The sequence below is a fragment of the Bufo bufo genome, chromosome 3, assembly GCF_905171765.1.
Source record: "Bufo bufo chromosome 3, aBufBuf1.1, whole genome shotgun sequence".
Classification (NCBI taxonomy): domain Eukaryota; kingdom Metazoa; phylum Chordata; class Amphibia; order Anura; family Bufonidae; genus Bufo; species Bufo bufo.
In genome coordinates this window covers 566,266,272-566,286,992 of record NC_053391.1, presented here as the reverse complement: position 1 = coordinate 566,286,992, position 20,721 = coordinate 566,266,272, and the positions used below count along the sequence as shown (strand labels likewise).

Genomic DNA, 20,721 nt, shown 5'->3' with positions numbered 1-20,721 from the left:
GCCGAATTCTCGCGCATGCGCCGTGCGCGGCTGTATTCGGCGCATTAGAGATGTCTGAGCTCGGAGCGGTCAGACATTCAATGCGCATGCGCGGAACAGCCGCGCATGCGCATTGAATGTCTGACCGCTCCGAGCTCAGACATCTCTAATGCGCCGAATACAGCCGCGCACGGCGCATGCGCGGCTGTATTCTTTTGACCCATTTTGCCAAAGGAAAGGAAGTTGCCTAATAATTATGCACACCTAATATAGGGTGATGATGTCATTAGAGCACACCCCTTCTCATTACAGAGATGCACATCACCTAATATGCTTAATTGGTAGTAGGCTTTCGAGCCTATACAGCTTGGAGTAAGACAACATGCATAAAGAGGATGATGTGGTCAAAATACTCATTTGCCTAATAATTCTGCACTCCCTGTACATTGTTATAGGTTTTCATGCACAGGATCTTCCAGCTATGCCTCTGTATAAATGTAATATTATGTAAGAACCTATACACTTGTAACAGTATTTTTTAAAACACAAAATCCAACATACACATCTGTCATGTGACATCCTGGAACCACTGCAGATATCTGAGGATAGGAATTTCAGCGCAATAGTTTACTAAACAGATCTTGGAAAATGACTCATTGTGAGTGAGTGTTCCCTTATACGCAGATACTACTTGTCAACTAGAAAATAAATGAAGATTTGTGAATGACTAGAAGCTGAGTTTTTGCATAAAATTAATCATACTGAATCTGCAGGAGAGGGTTAATCCTGCATTCCATGGACATTTCTCAAGGAGGAAGATGCAAGTGGGAGGTTTGGGAGGAGGAAGGAGTAAAGAGTGTTTGTGAGTCATTCTGGCAGGACTCTTAAAGGCTTGCAGGGGGGACCAAGAGCAAGAAGCAGAGGCTAAGTCACCAGGACCTCTGCAGAAAAGACAACTTCAGGATGCTGTTGCTGCTTCTACTGGGGGCTCTGCCCTTCTCTGCTTATGCTGCTACCCTGGTAGATCCTACTGCTGAAGAAGAAGCCTTGGTAAGTCCACCGACAGAGCCACTAGTTTTAAAAATATTTTGTTTCCTTTGTCACTAGTTGTAGTTCAATACTTTATAATTTAGCATAAAATATTACATATTTACTTTTACCCAAATTTTAATGTAGCAAGCTTCATTTTTGCTTTAGAGAAATGTATTTATTTCTAATGAAAGCGTATGTGCTTTTTCTACTATCTTCTGTCAATAAAATTTGCACAAAGAAGCAGATATGCATTTATTCTGAAAAAGATGAATTTCCAATATCTGTGTTGTGGTCCTCACATCACACTGTGCATGATTATTGTGCACAGAGGCTTACCAGCATTTTCAAACAATAGGTTATTCTTTGTTGGGTGTTTCAGTATTCAGAACATTCAGAACGTTAGTTGGCTATGCACATACAATGTATGTGGTAGATGTCAGGGGGACAGAATGGTCGAGCAGCTTGAATTTCAACACACTCGATCCTTTTGTTCCTGGTCTTTCAGAGGTGTTTGACAGTGGTTTTCTCCCTTCTCGATTCTCATCACATGCATGCTTGGGAGAGACCATGAATGAGCATTTCGCCAACAGTTATCTCATATGTATGGCCAACTTTAGTTATAGAAGAGAGAGACTACAAAAAGTACTCTGCTAAGTACTCAACACATATGTGCATTACAAGGATAGCCCATTGGCATCATGTAGTGCTCCATATCTCCTGTGGTGGGGCTTTAGGTGAATTGAACAGTGGCTTTTAGGTGCTTGTGCGTATTACAGCTAGTTGATTAGGGGGAAAACTATAACCAGCCTATTTTTGGAGGACTTCTAACAAAAATGTACTGTAAAAAAACAGGCAAAACCACAGGATGGTATATGACAGCTTGGCATAATGCAGATAATTATATCTATATACATACAGATACACTACTGGAAAATGAAACCAGAACATCTGGAGGACTTAAATGGGTTGGCCCATTGGGTGCATATCGCTAGAATATGCCCCCAATATCTGACAGGTGCGACTCCCACCTCTGGCTCCCTATGTACAAGATGGGCTAACCCCTTTAATGTGATTATACTGTATCAAAATAAGCTCAAACTGCTAGTGGTGCTCGGTCAATGATCACACAACCAGGGTGTTGCACCCTTTATTTTGGGTTCTGCAGCAGGGTATATGTTGAGGCAGGGTCACATTAATACTGGGTGGCATCTCACCTTTCTGTTATACAGGCTGCCACTCTGGCATGGTAACGGTAATACAGATGCTAAGTATCCTCCTGTACTTTTAGAACCTAAGCTCTTTGAACTTGTACCTGTACTTGAGTCCAAGGTGTTTGTTTGCTGATGTGCATGGGAGATCCATTGCCCCACCCAGTCCCAGACATTCGCAATGTGGGAGAGATGTTCCAAAATGTCCTGGACATAATGAAGACTGGTCAGTGTTCTCTTAATGAATGTCAGATAGGAACAGCCATCATAGCTGTGTCTTCACACTATGCATGATGGCAGTAGGAGCTCTCAAGCCCTCATGTGAACTCTGATGCAGCCATCATTAGTTCAAAGGCAGAACCTGCTTTCATCATTGAACACTATTGTTTGCCATTCAAGGCAGGGGTTTGCAAAAGGACTGGAGAGCTCTTACTGCCATCATGCATAGTGAGAAATGCAGCACCAACACACAGGACCAACACCAGGGGTCATGGTATGAGGTGCTGTTAGCTGCCATGACCATTTCTGTCTGGTATTCATGGAGGGAACATTGACTTGCCTTTGGTATGTCCAGAACGTTGTGGAACAAGTCCTGTTGCCTTTTTTGACTCAGAAGGTGTGGTGTTCCAACAAGTTATTACCTGCCCACACATTGGCCCTGCTATACAACATGCTCTTCAGGGTATCCAGTAGCTCCCCTGGCCAGTTTGATTGCCAGATCTCTTCTGCATAAAGAAAGTGTGAGACTGGATGGGAAGATGCCAGAGTGGCAGCCTGTATCACAGCAAGAGGAGATGCCACCCAGTATTATATGCCTCCACATATACCCTGCTGCTGAACCCAAAATAAAAGGTGCAGTAGTTTATACTTTGCCAATCACAGATCAATCACATTAAGTTTTCCAGGGGTTCTTTTTTATCTGCCAGTAATGTACATGCATAAACCATTAAAAGGTTTAAATGAAACATCTCGAAAACCTACTGTAGGCTGAATGCTTGCTTAAGTTTTTTTTTTCGTATTCTGTGTTAGTCACTTCTTTTTTTCTGTCATACGTAATACAAGACAGGTAATTGTACAAAATGTCCATTCTACTAGTTAGCAGCTGTATACTCTTTATTATACTTTTTTTTTTTTTTATAGCAGGAGAAACATATCCTTCAATTTTTGGTAATAAAAATAGTATAAAAGGTGTTTTAGTTACAATTGATTACAAATCTTCATCTATAGTCCCCATACGCATGAATTTGTCTCATGAATTCATATTAAAATATGAAGCCGAACTCGGCTTTGTGCCTCATTAATGAAGCAGAGTTCAGCTTTGTATTTTGATACAGTAATTTATGTGAATAAAGAAGTGATGTGTGATAGAGGCGAGATGAAGTAAACCTCGCGATTTGTGTTGAAACATCGGAAAGAACTCTGAGGAAGCAATACATTTTACAGTAAGATGGAGCAGGTATTCTTAATGTCGTTTTTAAAAGAATCGGGTTCAGATACAGAAATCTGAACACAATTTGCACAACCCTAGCTGCAGATATAAATAATGACTTTAACATCCATAAATATGGGGTGCAACCCTTCTTTCACTATGCAACTACGGATTGGACCCCAACATCAGATTAAATGTTGCACCTTTTTCACAGGTGGTTGTACCTATAGTTATGATTTCCACAATGTCCTCAGTGGGATGTGGTATTTTTCTTATAGCTGGCCAAGCTGTTTAAATAGCCTCTCTCAGCATGATCTACTCTATCAAGCCAGGCATATTTCCCCTGTGAGGGACAGGGCTAGACATCTCATCTGCCTCTGTGCTCCCGCTCCACCGTCAGCTCAGTTACTCACATCTGTGCAGTGGATCTCATGATCTCTGCCCAGTAGATTCAAGCCATGTACTGCACATGCATCAAACACGCTGGGCGTGGCTGTCAGAGAAAGCTGAGCAGAGCCTCTGGGTGCAACGGCAATGCCCTCGTTGCACCAAGAGACTAATTTACATAAGATAAAAGCACAAATTTCTCTGAATTGGGGGCACATATTGAGAAGCAATAAACATAATTGGAAACTGGTGCAGATCTAGCGAGGCAGATGACTTTAGATGCACGTATGGGATTACAGATTCCCTTTAGAAAGGGAAAACTTAAAAACTTGGATATGAATGGCATATCCACAGAAAACCCTAGGATAGACCATGAATGTTTCATATATGTGTCTAATAGAAGTGGGTCCAAGAGAGCACCTAAGAAGAGAACAGCGGTCCCTAAAACTCTGATCTGTGTGGTGAGGATGTGCCATAAATATCCTCTTGTTGATGTGCTGTAAATGTCCAAGCTGGCTGGACAACCATTTTAGCACTGTTATGCCATAGTGGTAGCCATAATGCTGAAGATACCTGAACACAAGACTAGAGCTCGCATTTTAAATCAATTTAGTTACAAACTTTCTCGTCTTGTTACAGAAATACTTAAAGCAGTTTGGATACTTACAGAAGCCACTTGAAAGTGACAGTGAGGAATTCAGTCCTGAAGAGACCGAGGAAGCTCTAAGGTAAATTGTGAAATGGGAAAAGCAAGGCTACCTTCTTTCAAGCACACTCTTCTCCATGGGCTTTGTTTGGTATTGCATTCCCATTGGGTTAGGCTCTGTTCACACTGACATATTGCCTTCCATTTTTACACAATTTATGATATATATAATCAATGTGTTTATATATTGTTTGATGTAGCATATGTGAACACAGCCTTAAAAAGAGGTGACCACCATCTTCGTGTAACCGGGGTTGAGTGTACAGGTCCTCTAAAATATTAGGTGTTATTTCTTTTCATAAATTACTTTTTAGGGGAGATATGCGCCGCTAAATCTTTCCTGCTGCCAATGCAATAAGGGGTTCCAGTTAGACCTATCACAGTCAACTTTTTGGCTTCTCACATAAGGAGAGTTACCCACGTGTCATGCAATTGCCTAAAAAGCTGCATTTGACAAATATAGTTAAGGTCCTTTCAGCTTAGGGCACATGCAGACAAAAATTGCATTAGCAGTAGATTTGTGTTGTCCTTAAAGGGGGTGGCTGTGTTCACTGGACTTTTGGGGCTCACCCGAACAGGGACAGGGTCACATGTGCAGTACCCCAGAGCAGTGGGTACTTGCAAATTGTTTTGTTCATGTATGTTATGGCATTTTATACTTTGCATCCCAAGTATGGTAATGTATTGGAGTGACAGAGTTAACAAACTTTGGCACAGCCCCTAGAGGAAGCTGAGGTGTGGACTGTTAGCGGAACCCCTACCTCAGTCTAGTCTAAAAGAGTCTAGTGTTAGCAGAGAAGAGGCAAAGTCTACATGCTCCACTCCTCAGTACTAGGCCTTCAGCTACAACGACCTCTGCATGATCTACCAAGAGGTAACTGTCTTTAAATTGAAATACTCCTGGAGAGAGAGAGGACATTTTTGAATCTGTAACGGTTGAGAAAACTGAGTCAGTAAGGTGCACTGCTATCAAAAGCTATAGACATTACTGCTATGAGTGGAACACTGCTAAGACACCATCCACACTTACAGTTGCAAGAAAAAGTATGTGAACCCTTTGGAATGATATGGATTTCTGCACAAGTTGGTCATAAAATGTGATCTGATCTTCATCTAAGTCACAACAATAGACAATCACAGTCTGCTTAAACTAAAAACACAAAGAATTAAATGTTACCATGTTTTTATTGAACACACCATGTAAACATTCACAGTGCAGGTGGAAAAAGTATGTGAACCCCTAGACTAATGACATCTCCAAGAGCTAATTGGAGTGAGGTGTCAGCCAACTGGAGTCCAATGAATGAGATGAGATTGGAGGTGTTGGTTACAGCTGCCCGGCCCTATAAAAAACACACCAGTTCTGGGTTTGCTTTTCTCAAGAAGCATTGCCTGATGTGAATGATGCCTCGCACAAAAGAGCTCTCAGAAGTCCTACGATTAAGAATTGTTGACTTGCATAAAGCTGGAAAGGGTTATAAAAGTATCTCCAAAAGCCTTGCTGTTCATCAGTAAGACAGATTGTCTATAAATGGAGAAAGTTCAGCACTGCTGCTACTCTCCCTAGGAGTGGCCGTCCTGTAAAGATGACTGCAAGAGCACAGCGCAGACTACTCAATGAGGTGAAGAAGAATCCTAGAGTGTCAGCTAAAGACTTACAAAAGTCTCTGGCATATGCTAACATCCCTGTTAGCGAATCTACGATACGTAAAAAACTTAACAAGAATGGATTTCATGGGAGGATACCACAGAGGAAGCCACTGCTGTCCAAAAAAAACATTGCTGCACGTTTACAGTTTGCACAAGAGCACCTGGATGTTCCACAGCAGTACTGGCAAAATATTCTGTGGACAGATGAAACCAAAGTTGAGTTGTTTGGAAGAAACACACAACACTATGTGTGGAGAAAAAGAGGCACAGCACACCAACATCAAAACCTCATCCCAACTGTGAAGTATGGTGGTGGGAGTCTGTTGGGAGTAGCCAACGAGATTGTTCCAACCAAATTTGGCAGGAAGCTGTATAGAATACTCTTATATTATGCTAGGAAAACTATCCTTCTCAACTGGAAACCTCCTAAGAATCCTACTGTGCAACAATGGGTACATCTAGTTAATGCTGATCTTGAATTATACAAGTTTGTATATGAGAGAAGAGGGACCCCTGATCGCTTCATGAAGATATGGGACCCCTGGATTGGAGCCCAGACTCTAGTACCATAGATGACTGAAAGACTGTTCTGACCAATGAAGGCGTGTGTGAATGTGTGTGTGTGTGTGTGTGTGCAGTACTTTTAATCTTCCTTAGGATTGATATGTTGGGTACTGTTCATCCTGAAAGTGATATCTTTTTCTTCTGTCCCAAACTTGGGTCATGAGGAACTGTTATGATTGATCCCATGTATATGATTTGTACTGGACTCAATTGATCATTGTCTGTATTTGATGTGTTTGTTATGCTTTTTGCTAAATTAATAAATAAAAAGATACTATTAAAAAAAGTATGGTGGTGGGGGCATCATGGTTTGGGGCTGCTGGACGGATTGCTATCATCGAAGGAAAAATGAATTTCCAAGTTTATCAAGACATTTTGCAGGAGAACTTAAGGCCATCTGTCCACCAGCTGAAGCTCAATAGAAGATGGGTGTTGCAACAAGACAACGACCCAAAGCATAGAAGTAAATCAACAACAGAATGGCTTAAACAGAAGAAAATACGCCTTCTGGAGTGGCCCAGTCAGAGTCCTGACCTCAACCCGATTGAGATGCTGTGGCATGACCTCAAGAAAGCGATTTACACCAGACATCCCAAGAATATTGCTGAACTGAAACAGTTCTGTAAAGAGAAATGGTCAAGAATTACTCCTGACCGTTGTGCACGTCTGATTTATAACTACAGGAAACGTTTTGTTGAAGTTATTGCTTCCAAGGGTTCACATACTTTTTCCACCTGCACTGTGAATGTTTACATGGTGTGTTCAATAAAAACATGGTAACATTTAATTCTTTGTGTGTTATTAGTTTAAGCAGACTGATTGTCTATTGTTGTGACTTAGATGAAGACCAGATCAGATCACATTTTATGACCAATTTGTGCAGAAATCCATATTATTCCAAAGGGTTCACATACTTTTTCTTGCAACTGTAGATACGACCTGGTCAGTCTTTTCACTAAATCTGTACACTGCAGTCGTGTATTACAGCTGTCTTACCAAAAGTATTATTGTCAGCCTCAGATTCTGCAGAGCAAGAGTGAAAGAGTACATTGAATCTAAACCTGGCCTATACCCATACAAAACCATCTGGGGGATTTCCACTGTGCATTCTTGGAAACATGTTCTGGGACTGTTAGAAGTACTACAACCCCCATTTTGCACTACAGAAAAAAGACGTTTATTCTGTTAAATCTGGCCTGCTTACTGACTCATATGCCGACCATTGCACACCCTACCTTGCACCCATACAAATTTTAACATCAAGGGCACCCCAAACTATCATCAGGCAGGAGCCCTAACACCAGGGAGTGCCCCGAGGGAAGACAGTTTATGGCCTCCCTTTACTGCACTGGCTCTAGGAAGCAATTGTGTGAGGAAAGCCAATGTGATAGTCATTGTGACTTTCTGCAGCCAGAGCCACTACCGTTTCCATCTGCTACTCCAGAACCTTAGGGGCCTCACATCATCTAACATGTCCTCACATCACTATTGGGTCTCAAGCCACCTGAAGACAGTCTAAGTTTAGACAGACTGGGAACAGATAAATATTGCTCCCTTCACAGGTCCCGTCTGGGGGGATGGGTAGAAAGAAAAAAAATGAAAAAACTCGATTAATTCCCCTCTAATTGTGCTCTTGATTTATCTACAGAATTTTCCAGCTGGCTTCTCAGTTACCCGGAACAGGGGTCCTGGACAATGATACCATGGAGAAGATGAACCAGCCTCGGTGTGGATTAGAAGACCCATTTAACCAGAAAACATTGCGATATCTGCTATTAGGTACTCAGTTCTGAGGATATTGACGGATAATAGGAGGGTGCACATTTATGCAACAACAGATTTTAGATAGTCCATCATTAAAATGCCAATGGAATATTGGAATTTCAGTGGATTTGAGGCAATGATCCATCACTAAAATAGTAGACAACAGTTGGTGGGATCAGTACAATTATTATATAAAACAAAAAAAAGGGATTTTGGCAATTGTCTTTGTTGTAAAGCCTACTGGACAACAGCCGTAGTCTGTATGGCTGATTTATGTAAGTTTTAACCATCCCTTCTCTTCAGTTGTCCAGAAGAGCATTAGGGAATAAGAATAAGCTACACTACTATTCTACACAGAATGTCTCTTTAAATGTTCCTGACTGTGGTCTTCATATCGAAACAGGTCGATGGAGAAAAAAGAACTTGACTTATCGCATGTATAATTATACATCAGACATGACAAAAGATGAGGTGAGGACTGCCATCAAAGCTGCTTTTAAATACTGGAGTGAAGTCACCCCTCTGATATTCAAGGAGATCACATATGGAAGAGCAGACATAAGAATTTCATTCCACAAGAAGGGAGAGAGCTGTTCACGTCCATTTGATGGCCCTGGTATGCATTTTGCTTAATATCTGCACTCCCAGATGTAGCTTTAATCATTTTATTGCCTTTAGTAGTCACAATAGTCTACAGTATGTTGAATGTACCATGGTGCACTGGTTAAGAGACATGATGCGGCAGGAGTGTAAAGAATCTTCTACTTCTCCTCTGCACCTTGAAACTACCATCAAGTTTGGGTGAAACAATTGTCTCATAGGCAACTATTTTGTCTCATATGGTTTAGAATGTAAATCCACTATAAAATTCTCTTATTGGAAATATATAGGTGGTGCAGCTATACTATGGGTTGATAAGGGTTTGCTGCCTCCATGACCAGAAAATCCTTAGCCCTTATGTCTCATACACATAGTGGGAGATTTATTAAACTGGTGTAAAGTAGAACTGGCTTAGTTAGATTCTACCTTTCATTTTCCAAAGGAGCTGTCAAAAATGAAAGGTAGAATCTGATTGGTTGCTATGGGCAACTAAGCCAGTTCTACTTTACACCAGTTTGATAAATGACCCCCATACTGTCCATATTACAGCTGCATGCAAACGCTGAGTCGTATGGAGGCGTAATACACTGCTCATTGAAGTGTATGCCCTCATAGGGAGGCATATGAATCAGCATGGTAACCTGCTCCATCAGATGACATCCTATGGAACTATTTATACTAAGAAAAAATGTATTTAATAATCCTGAATATGAGAGCATACAAGGCATCATACAGGGCCTACTACTGAAAAAGCTATGCCTGGTCTTTTGCTTATTATGATATGGTTATTACTGTATTATGGACAACAAGGATACTCCCGAAAGTTTAGAGCCCTGAGGCCCTTTGTGTCAGTGCAGAGTCATATCTACGTCTGTAACGGGGGAATATGGCGTTCCTATTAGACACCGCCATGTGCTAATTCCACAGACTTTAAAAGGACAAAAACGGTTCTTGCAATGTTCAGAGACCCTGAAACCTGCCTGTACACATCGCCTCAATGTTTGGAGAGACTCCAGTGTTATCTTTGGCTCATTCCTGTCAGCAGCTTGTATATTGGCGGAGTCTAATAAAACTGTCCGATCGCCAATTGGTACTTTCTGTAACTGGAGGTAAACCAGTGCATTCTGTACAATATATAACAGATAAGATAGTGCTCAGGAAAGGATCACATGTGGGATAGCTGCAGACAGTGCATCTAATCATATACTGAAGTATGGAGTTTGTGATCAGTATTATGCCATATCTTTACTAAAACCGTGTAAGTTGGATGTCATTTAAAGAGGTAATTTCACTTTCCTGGGTTTATTTTTCTATATTATAACCCTTATGCTTCATATTACAAATTGGCGATTAAAAATGTGAAAATATAATGGTAAAAGCAATGGTATAGTAATATCATATGTCTTCTTAGAAAAACTAAGCTATGAGGGCACTCACTGCATCCACTCCCCTACCCATTAATAAGATCTCCCTATTAATACTGTGCATTGGTCTTGCAGGGAAAGTCCTGGCACATGCCGATATCCCTGAGCTTGGCACGGTACATTTTGATGAAGATGAGTATTGGACTGAGGGAACCTACCTTGGAGTCAATCTACGCATCATTGCAGCACATGAACTAGGCCATGCCTTGGGCTTAGGTCACTCTCGCTTTGCTAGTGCGCTGATGGCTCCTGTTTATGCCGGATATAGACCTAACTTTCGTCTTCATGATGATGATGTAAAGGGGATTCAGGCCTTGTACGGTAAGTACAGTCATTATGCTACTGTACAGTAATAGAAGGTAGTCATTCACTGCCACTCAAATGAAAGTGTTTAAGGGAATAGGTTGAAAATTAAATTGTGACGACAACTTTACATACTATAGGAAAAGGTACAAGAGGCCAGGTAATGTCAGTTATGCTTGAGACGATTGAGAACCTTTTATTCTATTAGGATTTGAATGATCACAGTAGCACAAGATTAGTGTGAAGACCTTGTGGCAGACTTTGTCCTGTCCAGTTATCTAGTCATCATAGTGGACACAAGACAAACAGCGTACCATTGTAAGAAGTGAGACACAGATAGCAAGTGTAAATCATTCATCCTACATGCTTGTTTTTGGAATGTGTTTAAAGGGGTTCTCCAGTTTTCTAAATTACATTTTTTATCTGCCCAAAGTACCGCAAACATTTAATATTTTTGCCCCATATACCTCTTTTGATATAAGAACTTTCCTTCTCCTTTTCTCAGCATCAGTGCAGCCTGGGAGGATGTTTACAAGCAAAAGCAGAATTTCCTGTTTTCTAACCAAACCCAGCATGCTTTGCTCTGTAATGTTCCTCATGGGCTTGCTGCGCCCGCCACACTGTTCTCTTTGCAGTAGTCCCTCCCCTTATACCTCCCCTCAGCATAGTAGCTAGGCAGGACAAACCCTGGGTGGGCAGCCTGCTTCCTGTAAATTAACCCTGTCGCAATTGTCTTTAGTATTTGAGGGGTTAAATGTCCATGATCAGAGTTATCTCAGTTCACAATAGAGCAGTCAGCTGCTGGCTAAGGTGCCCACTCACCTCCTGAGTGTGTACCATGTTTAAAATGCCAATTTCTACCATACATGTATGGGAAATAACGACAAGGGGTTAAAAGGGGTGTACAGTTTAGAAAATATATTTTCACATAACCTGTTATGTAATCCTAACTTAATACAGTAGAAGTGGTCCTCTGTTCAGGCTCCTTATGTCTTGGTCAGATTAGAGAGTGGCTACAAAGAGTCTTTCTTGCTCTGGAGGACCTGTCCTGTCCTGCATTATACAGACCACCTATTGAATTGACTAGGTAGAGTGTAATGCCTAATATGCCCTGTGGTGGTCCTGCAGGGGAAATTACAGGTTACAGCTGATCACTAGGGTGCCCAGCAGGGTGACACTTTTGTGATTAGCGTGTGGTCAAGGGACCCTTCTAAAGAGTAGAGATTGTCCAAATCAAAGAACCCCTTCCAGGCTCATGTTCACAGATCCTGTACAACAATGTATGGAGGCCATACAGCTCCTTAGTACAGAGCTGAACAGTCTGTGCACTGCCATACAACCTCCATCAGGGGTCGAATGTAAAGTTATTGTCCCCAGGTAATGCTTCTATGTGAGAAGATCACCACATGCACAAAGTCCAATGGAGCATGACACAATTCTTTAAAAGAATTTGTATGAAATTCAACAGTAAAAACCTGTGTATGTCACCATACCATGTGGTGATATGATAGAGGCATTATGCGTCTCTATGATTTATTTGATGCATTTATATAGTATTGGCATATTCCGCAGTGCTTTACAGACATTAGCATCAAGCTATCCCCAATGGGGCTCACAATCTAAGGTCCCTATCAGTATGTCTTTGGAATGTCTGAGGAAACCGGAGGAAACCCACGCAAACACACAAACTCCTTGCAGATGTTGTCCTTGGTCAGATTTGAACCTAGGACCTCAGCTCTGCAAGGCACCAGTGCTAACCACTGAGCCACGGTGCTGCCCATAAATCCCTATTATGGCACAGTGCAAGAGGAGCCCTAATATGTATTGAAGTATTTAATTAAAAAATCATAATTTCATGACGCAGAGTTACGTACTGAATGGTTAAAGGTTCATTCAACTTTTAAAAAACTTTTAATATGTGATAGCAACATTTGAGAGGTTCTGATCAGTGGGAGTGCTTAGACCCCCCTCCCGATCACTAGAAAGAGGAGAGAGAAGCACTCACATAGCATGCGCTCTCACCTCACTACAGGAGACAGAATCTAAATGGGCCCATAGACTTTCTATTGAGCCTGCCTCCTGCAGTGAGTAATGAGAGTGCGATATGTGAGCACATCTCTCCCCTTTCTAGTAATCGGTGGAGGTCTCAGCATTCAGAACCCCACCAATCAAAATCTTTCATATTTCGCTATGAGATATCAAAAGTTTTTTTTAAAGTTCAGCGACCCTTTAACCTAGACAGCTGTGCTTATTTCCCCCACCAAGGCCTCACTTCTTTCATCCAGCACAATACTGCTAGTGTAAAACTTTCTGAGATGTAGCTGAATCCGGATGTTTCTAATGAAACCCAGCCTCGTCTACATTCAGCCTGATCAAGAAAGAAACGGCAGCTTTAGCTTAGAGTTACAGGCTCAGTGAGGAAATACTTAACTCTTCCTCTGCCTCGCATAAAAATAACTCTGCTGTTATCGATGGGCAGCAATAACACTGTATTGTGTTTGCAAGTTTCCTGCATGTTTCCTGTGCTGAATCTCAAAGAGACAATGAAAGGAAAAGATTACTTCCTAAATTAAAGACAAATGTGTTTAACATTTGTGTTATAGAAAAGTGTGAATTATTGTTGAAATTCAATAAAAAATAACATTCTTTTAAATTTACGAATTAGAATTTATTTTTATAGAACTTATCTAGCTCAGGAAATTGTGATTTGTTTATTGTTATACTGTAACTATATATATATATATATATATATATATATATACACACATATACAGTATATATCTATATCTATCTATACACATATCTATGTCTATATAGTATATCAGTCCAGGATTTATATATCCTTCTGTAAAAACTTATGGAGAACTTACATAACTCACATATCTAAATACATTCCAAGGTAAAAACAGCTACAAGGAAGTTGAGAAACATGTCACAACCATTGCACCTACTGTCTCTCCAACTCCCACCAGTCTGATGCCTGATCCATGCCAGGACAACCTAGATGCCATGATTCTTGGTAAGTATCTATACTTAACATCGTATTGCGCCCATTCTGGTGCATATGCAGCCAATATCATTCATTATCTTTAGTTTTATCAATAGATTATAACAGTTTTTATCTAATTTTAAGGGCCTGACAGTAAAACATATGCCTTTAAAGGAGACTATGTGTGGACAGTCACAGACTATGGCATTGGTCCTCTCATGAAAATCCAGTCCCTATGGAAAGGGTTACCAGGAAACTTAGATGCTGCCGTCCACTCAAAACGCACCAAGAGAACATATTTCTTTAAAGGTGAGACACCTCTATTCACTGACGTTAGACTGTAATAATAATAAGTATGTTTCTCTATTGCTGAGCCGATACAACATTAGTACATATCCATAATCCCTGCATTACTTGGCTTTAGGCATGTTGCTGTATGGTAACATAGAAACAGTAGAGGAAAGAAGAAAAATATTTTTTCACTTTAAATGTCTTTTTTTTAAGGAACAAAGAACTTAGAAGGGAATACATAAATAATCAATACCATCATTACATTCTTATCCCTCTTTCTTTACAATCCCTCCCAAATCAACCCCCCATACCCACCCAATCCGTGCGATGCGTAGCAAAAAAAAAAAATGAAATCTACCATTTCCTACCTCCCCATACTTTAGACCATTTTTGCCCAGCGTTTTTTTGGTAGTATAAAACTTTCTTGTACCTCTTCACCTTCTTCACCAAGGATAGTCATTCATTCAACTTTGGAATATTCTGTGAGATCCAAACTCTAGTAACGAGCAGTCTAGCTAAAAACATAATTCTTAATAAAATAATCTTTATATATTTGTGACAATTAACCCTAGAAAGGTTGCTCAGTATCCAACATTGAGATGTGAATGGGATTATTTTAACTCTGGAAACAACCAAATCATATGCAAAAAGTCCGCCAGTTGTGAGTCACAACGTGGACAGTTAGACGACTGTCGAAGGCCACATTTTTTAAGCCAAATCGGCGTAATATAAATTCTCTGAAAAATATTAAACTGAACCAATATATGATTACAATTCTGTGAAACTGTTCTTAGTGAGCCAAACATATTACCCCAATCTTCCTGCGTAACCGTTGGACAATCAATTCCCCAAGCCCCTTGACCCGGGGAGACCACCTTATTAAGTAGTGCTTTACGTAAAAATTTATATAATTGAGAAATCTTAGCCTTGTGACTAGGAGTCCCTATTACAGTGTTTTAGGGTGAAAAAGTGTATGTATCAAGAAGTGGAGATTCTTTTAAACTAGAAAGAGCTGAGTATATCTGAAAGTACCTAAACCAAGTAAAATTGCCCTTTAGTGTTAAGGAGGAAAAGGAGAGAACCTCCCCATTCCTCATCACCTGTGAAACATAAGTGATATTACTTGTTTGCCAAAACTTATCCCCAGCTAATTTATCCAAGCCCTTTAAGAAAAAGTTATGCCAAAGAGGGGTACATACAAGGGAACCCTTTATCCCAACCATCTTATAATGGTGGTCCAGGATCTGGAAAATAACTTCCCGTCACTCTATATTCTTGTTCAACGTTTATTAAACGCCCGGATTCCAACAAGGTAAATATTTTATCAAATGGGGATCGACCTACCAGCGTCCTACAAAGGGCACTTTTCTTCCAGTCACAATATAGCCACAACTGCGCAACAATAAAATAGCCATTGAAGTAGGGAAGGTTAAGCCCTCCCTGCTCCAATGGCTTATACAAATATTCCAGTTTTAACCTCACTCGTTTTCTTCCCCAAAGTAAATCATTAATCATCCTTTTAATAAGTTTGAAAAACCTATCCTCTATCCAAACTGGAAAATTCCGTAAAATATAGAGAAATTGAGGTAAGATCACCATTTTAACTTACGATATTCTGTCAGCTCTGGATAAAGGTAAGCGAAGCCAGATAGAGATTTTGGATCTCGTTTTGGCTATAAAGGGCATCAGATTAAGCTGAGTAAAGTCATCAATCCTAAGGGAAATCATCATGCCCAGATATTTAAATGAGTCAACAATCTTTGGCATTGTCAGGAGCCCCTCACACTGGTGCCCAAAATTATCCGAAGGCATAAGAGTAGTCTTTGCCCAGTTGATATCGAAGTCAGAGACCTCTCCAAAGGCGTTGACCACAGAGAAAATTGTTGGAAGAGTTGCATTGGTATAATTAACAAAAAAATAACACATCATCAAAAACTGTCTGATAACATCATATGTGTGTTCCCTTTATAGGAAGCAAATTATGGAGGTACACTGACTTTAAACTGAACTATGGATACCCCAAATATTTAACTAGGGTACCCCCAAACATTGGAGCAGCCTTATACTGGGAAGGAAACCAGAAGATATTCTTATTTAAGGTAAACTGTCTACCTGAAAACACAATAATGTACTGTATGTACACAATTTGTCATGTAATGCTAGCAACACACTGTTCCGTTGACAGCTATCTTCCCAAACTCTGCAATAAAAACATGCACACTCTGAATGGACAAAAATGCATGTTTACGGGTAACGAGGGAAGGAGAGGTAAGTTGCCAAAATTTGAGTTTTATGGTACAACCACACAGCACAGTCTGCCTTCACTATTGACTCTGAGAGTACGACCATGCAGTGCGGGCGGTTGTGTCACAGTTTCATTGATGCGGTCATGCGGTTGAATGCCACAAAACCGTACAGGCCACAGCAAGCTCTAATTAAACTAAAGAAGACCAAACTGTTTGGTTGGTCTGCATTGTTAATAGCTGCATGGTTTTTAAGGCGCCGCACAGCTATTAACTGTTGATTACCTAATGATAGGTCATCAATATCTTGATCTTGGAAAACTTTTTTAACCTCCCCCCGATGTAGGGACAAGCTGAAAAGGGATAAAAACAAAACAGTAAGTTTCATTCTATTGTGAGGGCTCAGTTATCAGTGCAAAAATTGCAATATTTTCATTAACCAGTTGCCTACTGCCACATGACTACATACATCGTATTACTAGAAGACGACCCTGGAGACCAATCAAAGTGGTCACCAGGCATGTGATCACTGTGACAGCCTGTCGCATAGATCCATAGTTAAAAAAAAAAAGCATGAATGAAAGCAGTTTAGAAAAGCCAGCACAGCCTGTCTCTAAGATCATCTCTAACCTTGTCCCAAATAACAGCTGCCATGGGTTCTTCTAAGCATCTACCTAACACTATGAAAATGAAAATTGTTAAAGTCCACAAAGCTATAGGCTATAGGAAGGTTACAGGAAGATAGCAAAGTATTTTCAGGTTGCCATTCCCTCAGTTCGAAATGTAATTAAGAAATGGCAATTAACAGAAACAGTGGAGGTCAAGAGAAGGTCTGGGAGACCAAGAAAAAATTCAGAGACAGCTGCTTATAGGATTGCTAGAAAGGCAAATCAGAACCCCACTTGACTGCAAAAGACCTTCAGGGAGATTTAGTAGACTGTGGAGTTGTGGTACATTGTGCTACTGTTCAGCAACACCTGCACAAATATGGCGTTCATGGAAGAGTGATCAGAAGGAAACCTCTCCTGTGCCCTCACCACAAAATTCAGCGTCAGACGTTTGCAAAAGAATATCTAAACAAGCCTGATGCATTTTGGAAACAAGTCCTGTGGACCGATGAGGTTAAAATAGAACTCTTTGGCTAAAATAAGCAAAGGTATGTTTGGAAAAAACAGGGCACAGAATTTCATGAAAAGAACACCTCTCCAACCATTAAGCATTGGGTGGATGAATAATGCTTTGGGGCTGTGTTGCAGCCAGTGGCACAGGGAACATTTCACGGGTAGAGGGAAGAATGGATTCAATGAAATTTCAGCAAATTCTGAAAGCAAACAGAACATCAACTGTAAAAAACTGAAGTTGAAAAGAGGATAGTTTCTACAAATGGATAATGATCCTCAATACACCTGAAAATCCACAATAGACTACCTTAAAAGGCTCAAGCTGAAGGTTTTACCATGGCCTTCACAGTCCCCTGATCTGAACATCATTGAATATCTGTGGATAGACCTCAAAAGAACACTTCTTACCAGATGGCCAAGGAATCTCACAGAACTGGAAGACTTACAAGGAAGAATGGATGAAAATCCCTCAAGCAAGAATTGAAAGGCTCTTGGCTGGATACAAAAAGCAAGGTTAGTACCTAGTAGCACCACATTTGGGAAGTATCATAGCATGTAAAAGGTGGTGTTACTAGGTGCTACATGGTTGCTTCAGGCCCTTTTCCTTTTTTGTTATTTTAAAAATGTTAAAGATTAAAAAAAATGTTTTTGCTTAAAATACAAGGGGAATGTGTCATCTTTATGCCTTTTGGAGATCATTTCATCTTCAACTTGCTTAACTGTTTACAGTAACAGTAATTTTCACCAGGAGCGCCCAAACTTTTGCATGCCACTATATATATATATATATATTTATTTTAAACAAACATTCTGGTCATTTCTTGATAGACTGTATCGAAATGTATTACTACTGTCACATGGTAAAATGCGCTGCTATTTTCTGTCACGTTTTGACCTTGCACAATATAAATTGTAATCTTTGCTCTCTGCAGGGTGATGAGTATTGGCAGTGGGATGAGTTGGCCTGGAGTAGCCTGAGTCCCAAGAAAATCTCAAGTCTATTCACGGGTATTCCAAGTAAGCTGGAAGCAGCTCTGACCTGGAAGAATGGAAAGATTTACTTCTTTAAAGGAGACAAGTATTGGAGAGTGAACAAGCAGCTACGTGTAGACCGTGGATACCCACTGAGCAAGGCTGAGCGGTGGATGCAGTGCTACCATATGGATTAATGGAAAATAAGTGCAATAGCCTTACTTAATTACATGCAGCAGTCACTGATGATGAAGTTCACCACAAAGAATAAAACTTAGACTGATAAATGTTGCACTCTGAGACAAGCTCACCCATTGGAAAGCGAGCCAGTAATACTCAAGACATTAAAGACATTTATGAACTGTTACAATGTTAAAAATAACAATTTCTTGTAAGACAATGAAAGGACACTTTCTTTACACATTCAGAGGTTTTCTGACTCCTTGGAGATCATGCTACTGTTACTTATTGCTGGTTCAGCTCCTGGACCAATGAGCAAGCACAGCCTAAAGAACTTGATAACTAAACGCCGCCGCCTATGGACAAACATCAATACTGCAATGCATATCAAAGTTGTAGAATGTAAATGGATACTTCTGCAACTTCAGATTGTAAAAATCCAGCCATGTAACATATATATATATTTATATAAAGCATTGTTAGATTGAATGGTTTTGATGTTCAAACAGGGCCAGATTGACATGCTAACGAGTTTGCATCCATATTTTTGAAATTTTCATTATATCTGGGCAATCACATATCTTTAAGATTTTAAGGGATTTTCCAGAATTATTTAAAGTAGTTTTCCGAGACCTAAATGCTGATGACCTATCCTCTGGTCATCCTCCTCTAGAGGAAAGGTCATCAGTGTAAAACTCCCAGAAAACCACTGTAATGGTGCTGTCAGGGAGTAGAAATAACGCCACTCTTGTTCATGGGCTGAGTCTAGTATTGCACCTTAGAACCATTATCTAACCCTGAAAACACCTTTAAAGGGTAATTTTGGAAGCGTATGATATTCATTTAATGTTAACAGATCATGAAAGGGATTGTCCCATTACAAAAACTGATCCCCTATCCATAGGACAGGGAATAAGTGTCTGATCGGTGGGGGCCCAACTGCTGTGGCCCCACTGACAAGGAAAATTGAGCCTATGTTCCCAGGGGAAACACATGCGCGCTTCCGCTCCAGTCAACTCTAAGGGGCTGCTGGAGATAGCTGAGCACTTGTTCTCTGCTGTCTCTGCATTGCCATTGAGCAGCAAACACACGTGTCTACACCTATTTAAATGGGGAAACACGGCACCCATTCTCGTGATCAGCAGGGGTCCCAGCAGCTGGACCCCTTTGATTAGATGCATCCCTATCCTGTGAAAAGGGGAAAAATTGTTATAATAATCCCTTTAAATTGAAATCTTGTGCTTCTTGGTTGCTCTGCATTTAGATGATATATATGCTGACTTGCAGAATGTACATCTACATCATCTATGCCTGTATAATAATGTGCATGCATTTGCAAACATTTGCCCTCCACATGGTCTGCAGTGTCTCCTGCTGGCAGGTGACACAAAATTACATTTAAAAAAGTAAATTAAATACAGTAAAAAAATAATTCTGTGTGAAGTTATTGTAATGTCCAACCTTTTCCAACACATACAGGCTTAGGTGCCATGCACGCGACCATATCCATTTTGCAGATTGTAGATCATCAAAATACGGATGCATTCCATGTGCAGTATGCATGCGGATCCCTTGTTATTATTGGGTCTGTGATCTGCATTTTGAAGACATAATCGTTGTGGATGCAACACGGACCATATCCATATTTTGCGGATCTGCGATTTTCACAGAACTGATAGTCATGTGCATGGGAACTTTTAGTAATACCAAGTATATGTACTGGAGGAGTCAAAAGTATAGTAAACTCTTAATTATGTAACATTTTAAGTGGGAATATTAAAGGACACTTTGTCATTGTAGAAAGAAAAGCTATGGATAGGCACAGGCATTTTTAGTGTTAAAAAGTTGAATGAGATGAGAAAAACCTATTTCCTTTCTC

At 40.3% G+C, this 20,721-nt stretch overlaps 1 protein-coding gene across 1 annotated transcript; it reads left to right on the top strand.

Annotated features, from left to right (window-relative positions):
• Positions 1-851: 851 nt before the first annotated feature.
• Positions 852-20,269, top strand: MMP19 (matrix metallopeptidase 19). Its single transcript, XM_040425605.1, has 9 exons — positions 852-1,029; positions 4,675-4,763; positions 8,604-8,734; positions 9,123-9,335; positions 10,819-11,064; positions 13,946-14,065; positions 14,180-14,344; positions 16,298-16,425; positions 18,623-20,269. Exons 1-9 carry the CDS (start codon positions 943-945, stop codon positions 18,857-18,859), a joined length of 1,416 nt encoding a protein of 471 aa, XP_040281539.1. The 5' UTR covers positions 852-942; the 3' UTR covers positions 18,860-20,269.
• The last annotated feature ends 452 nt before the right edge of the window (positions 20,270-20,721 follow it).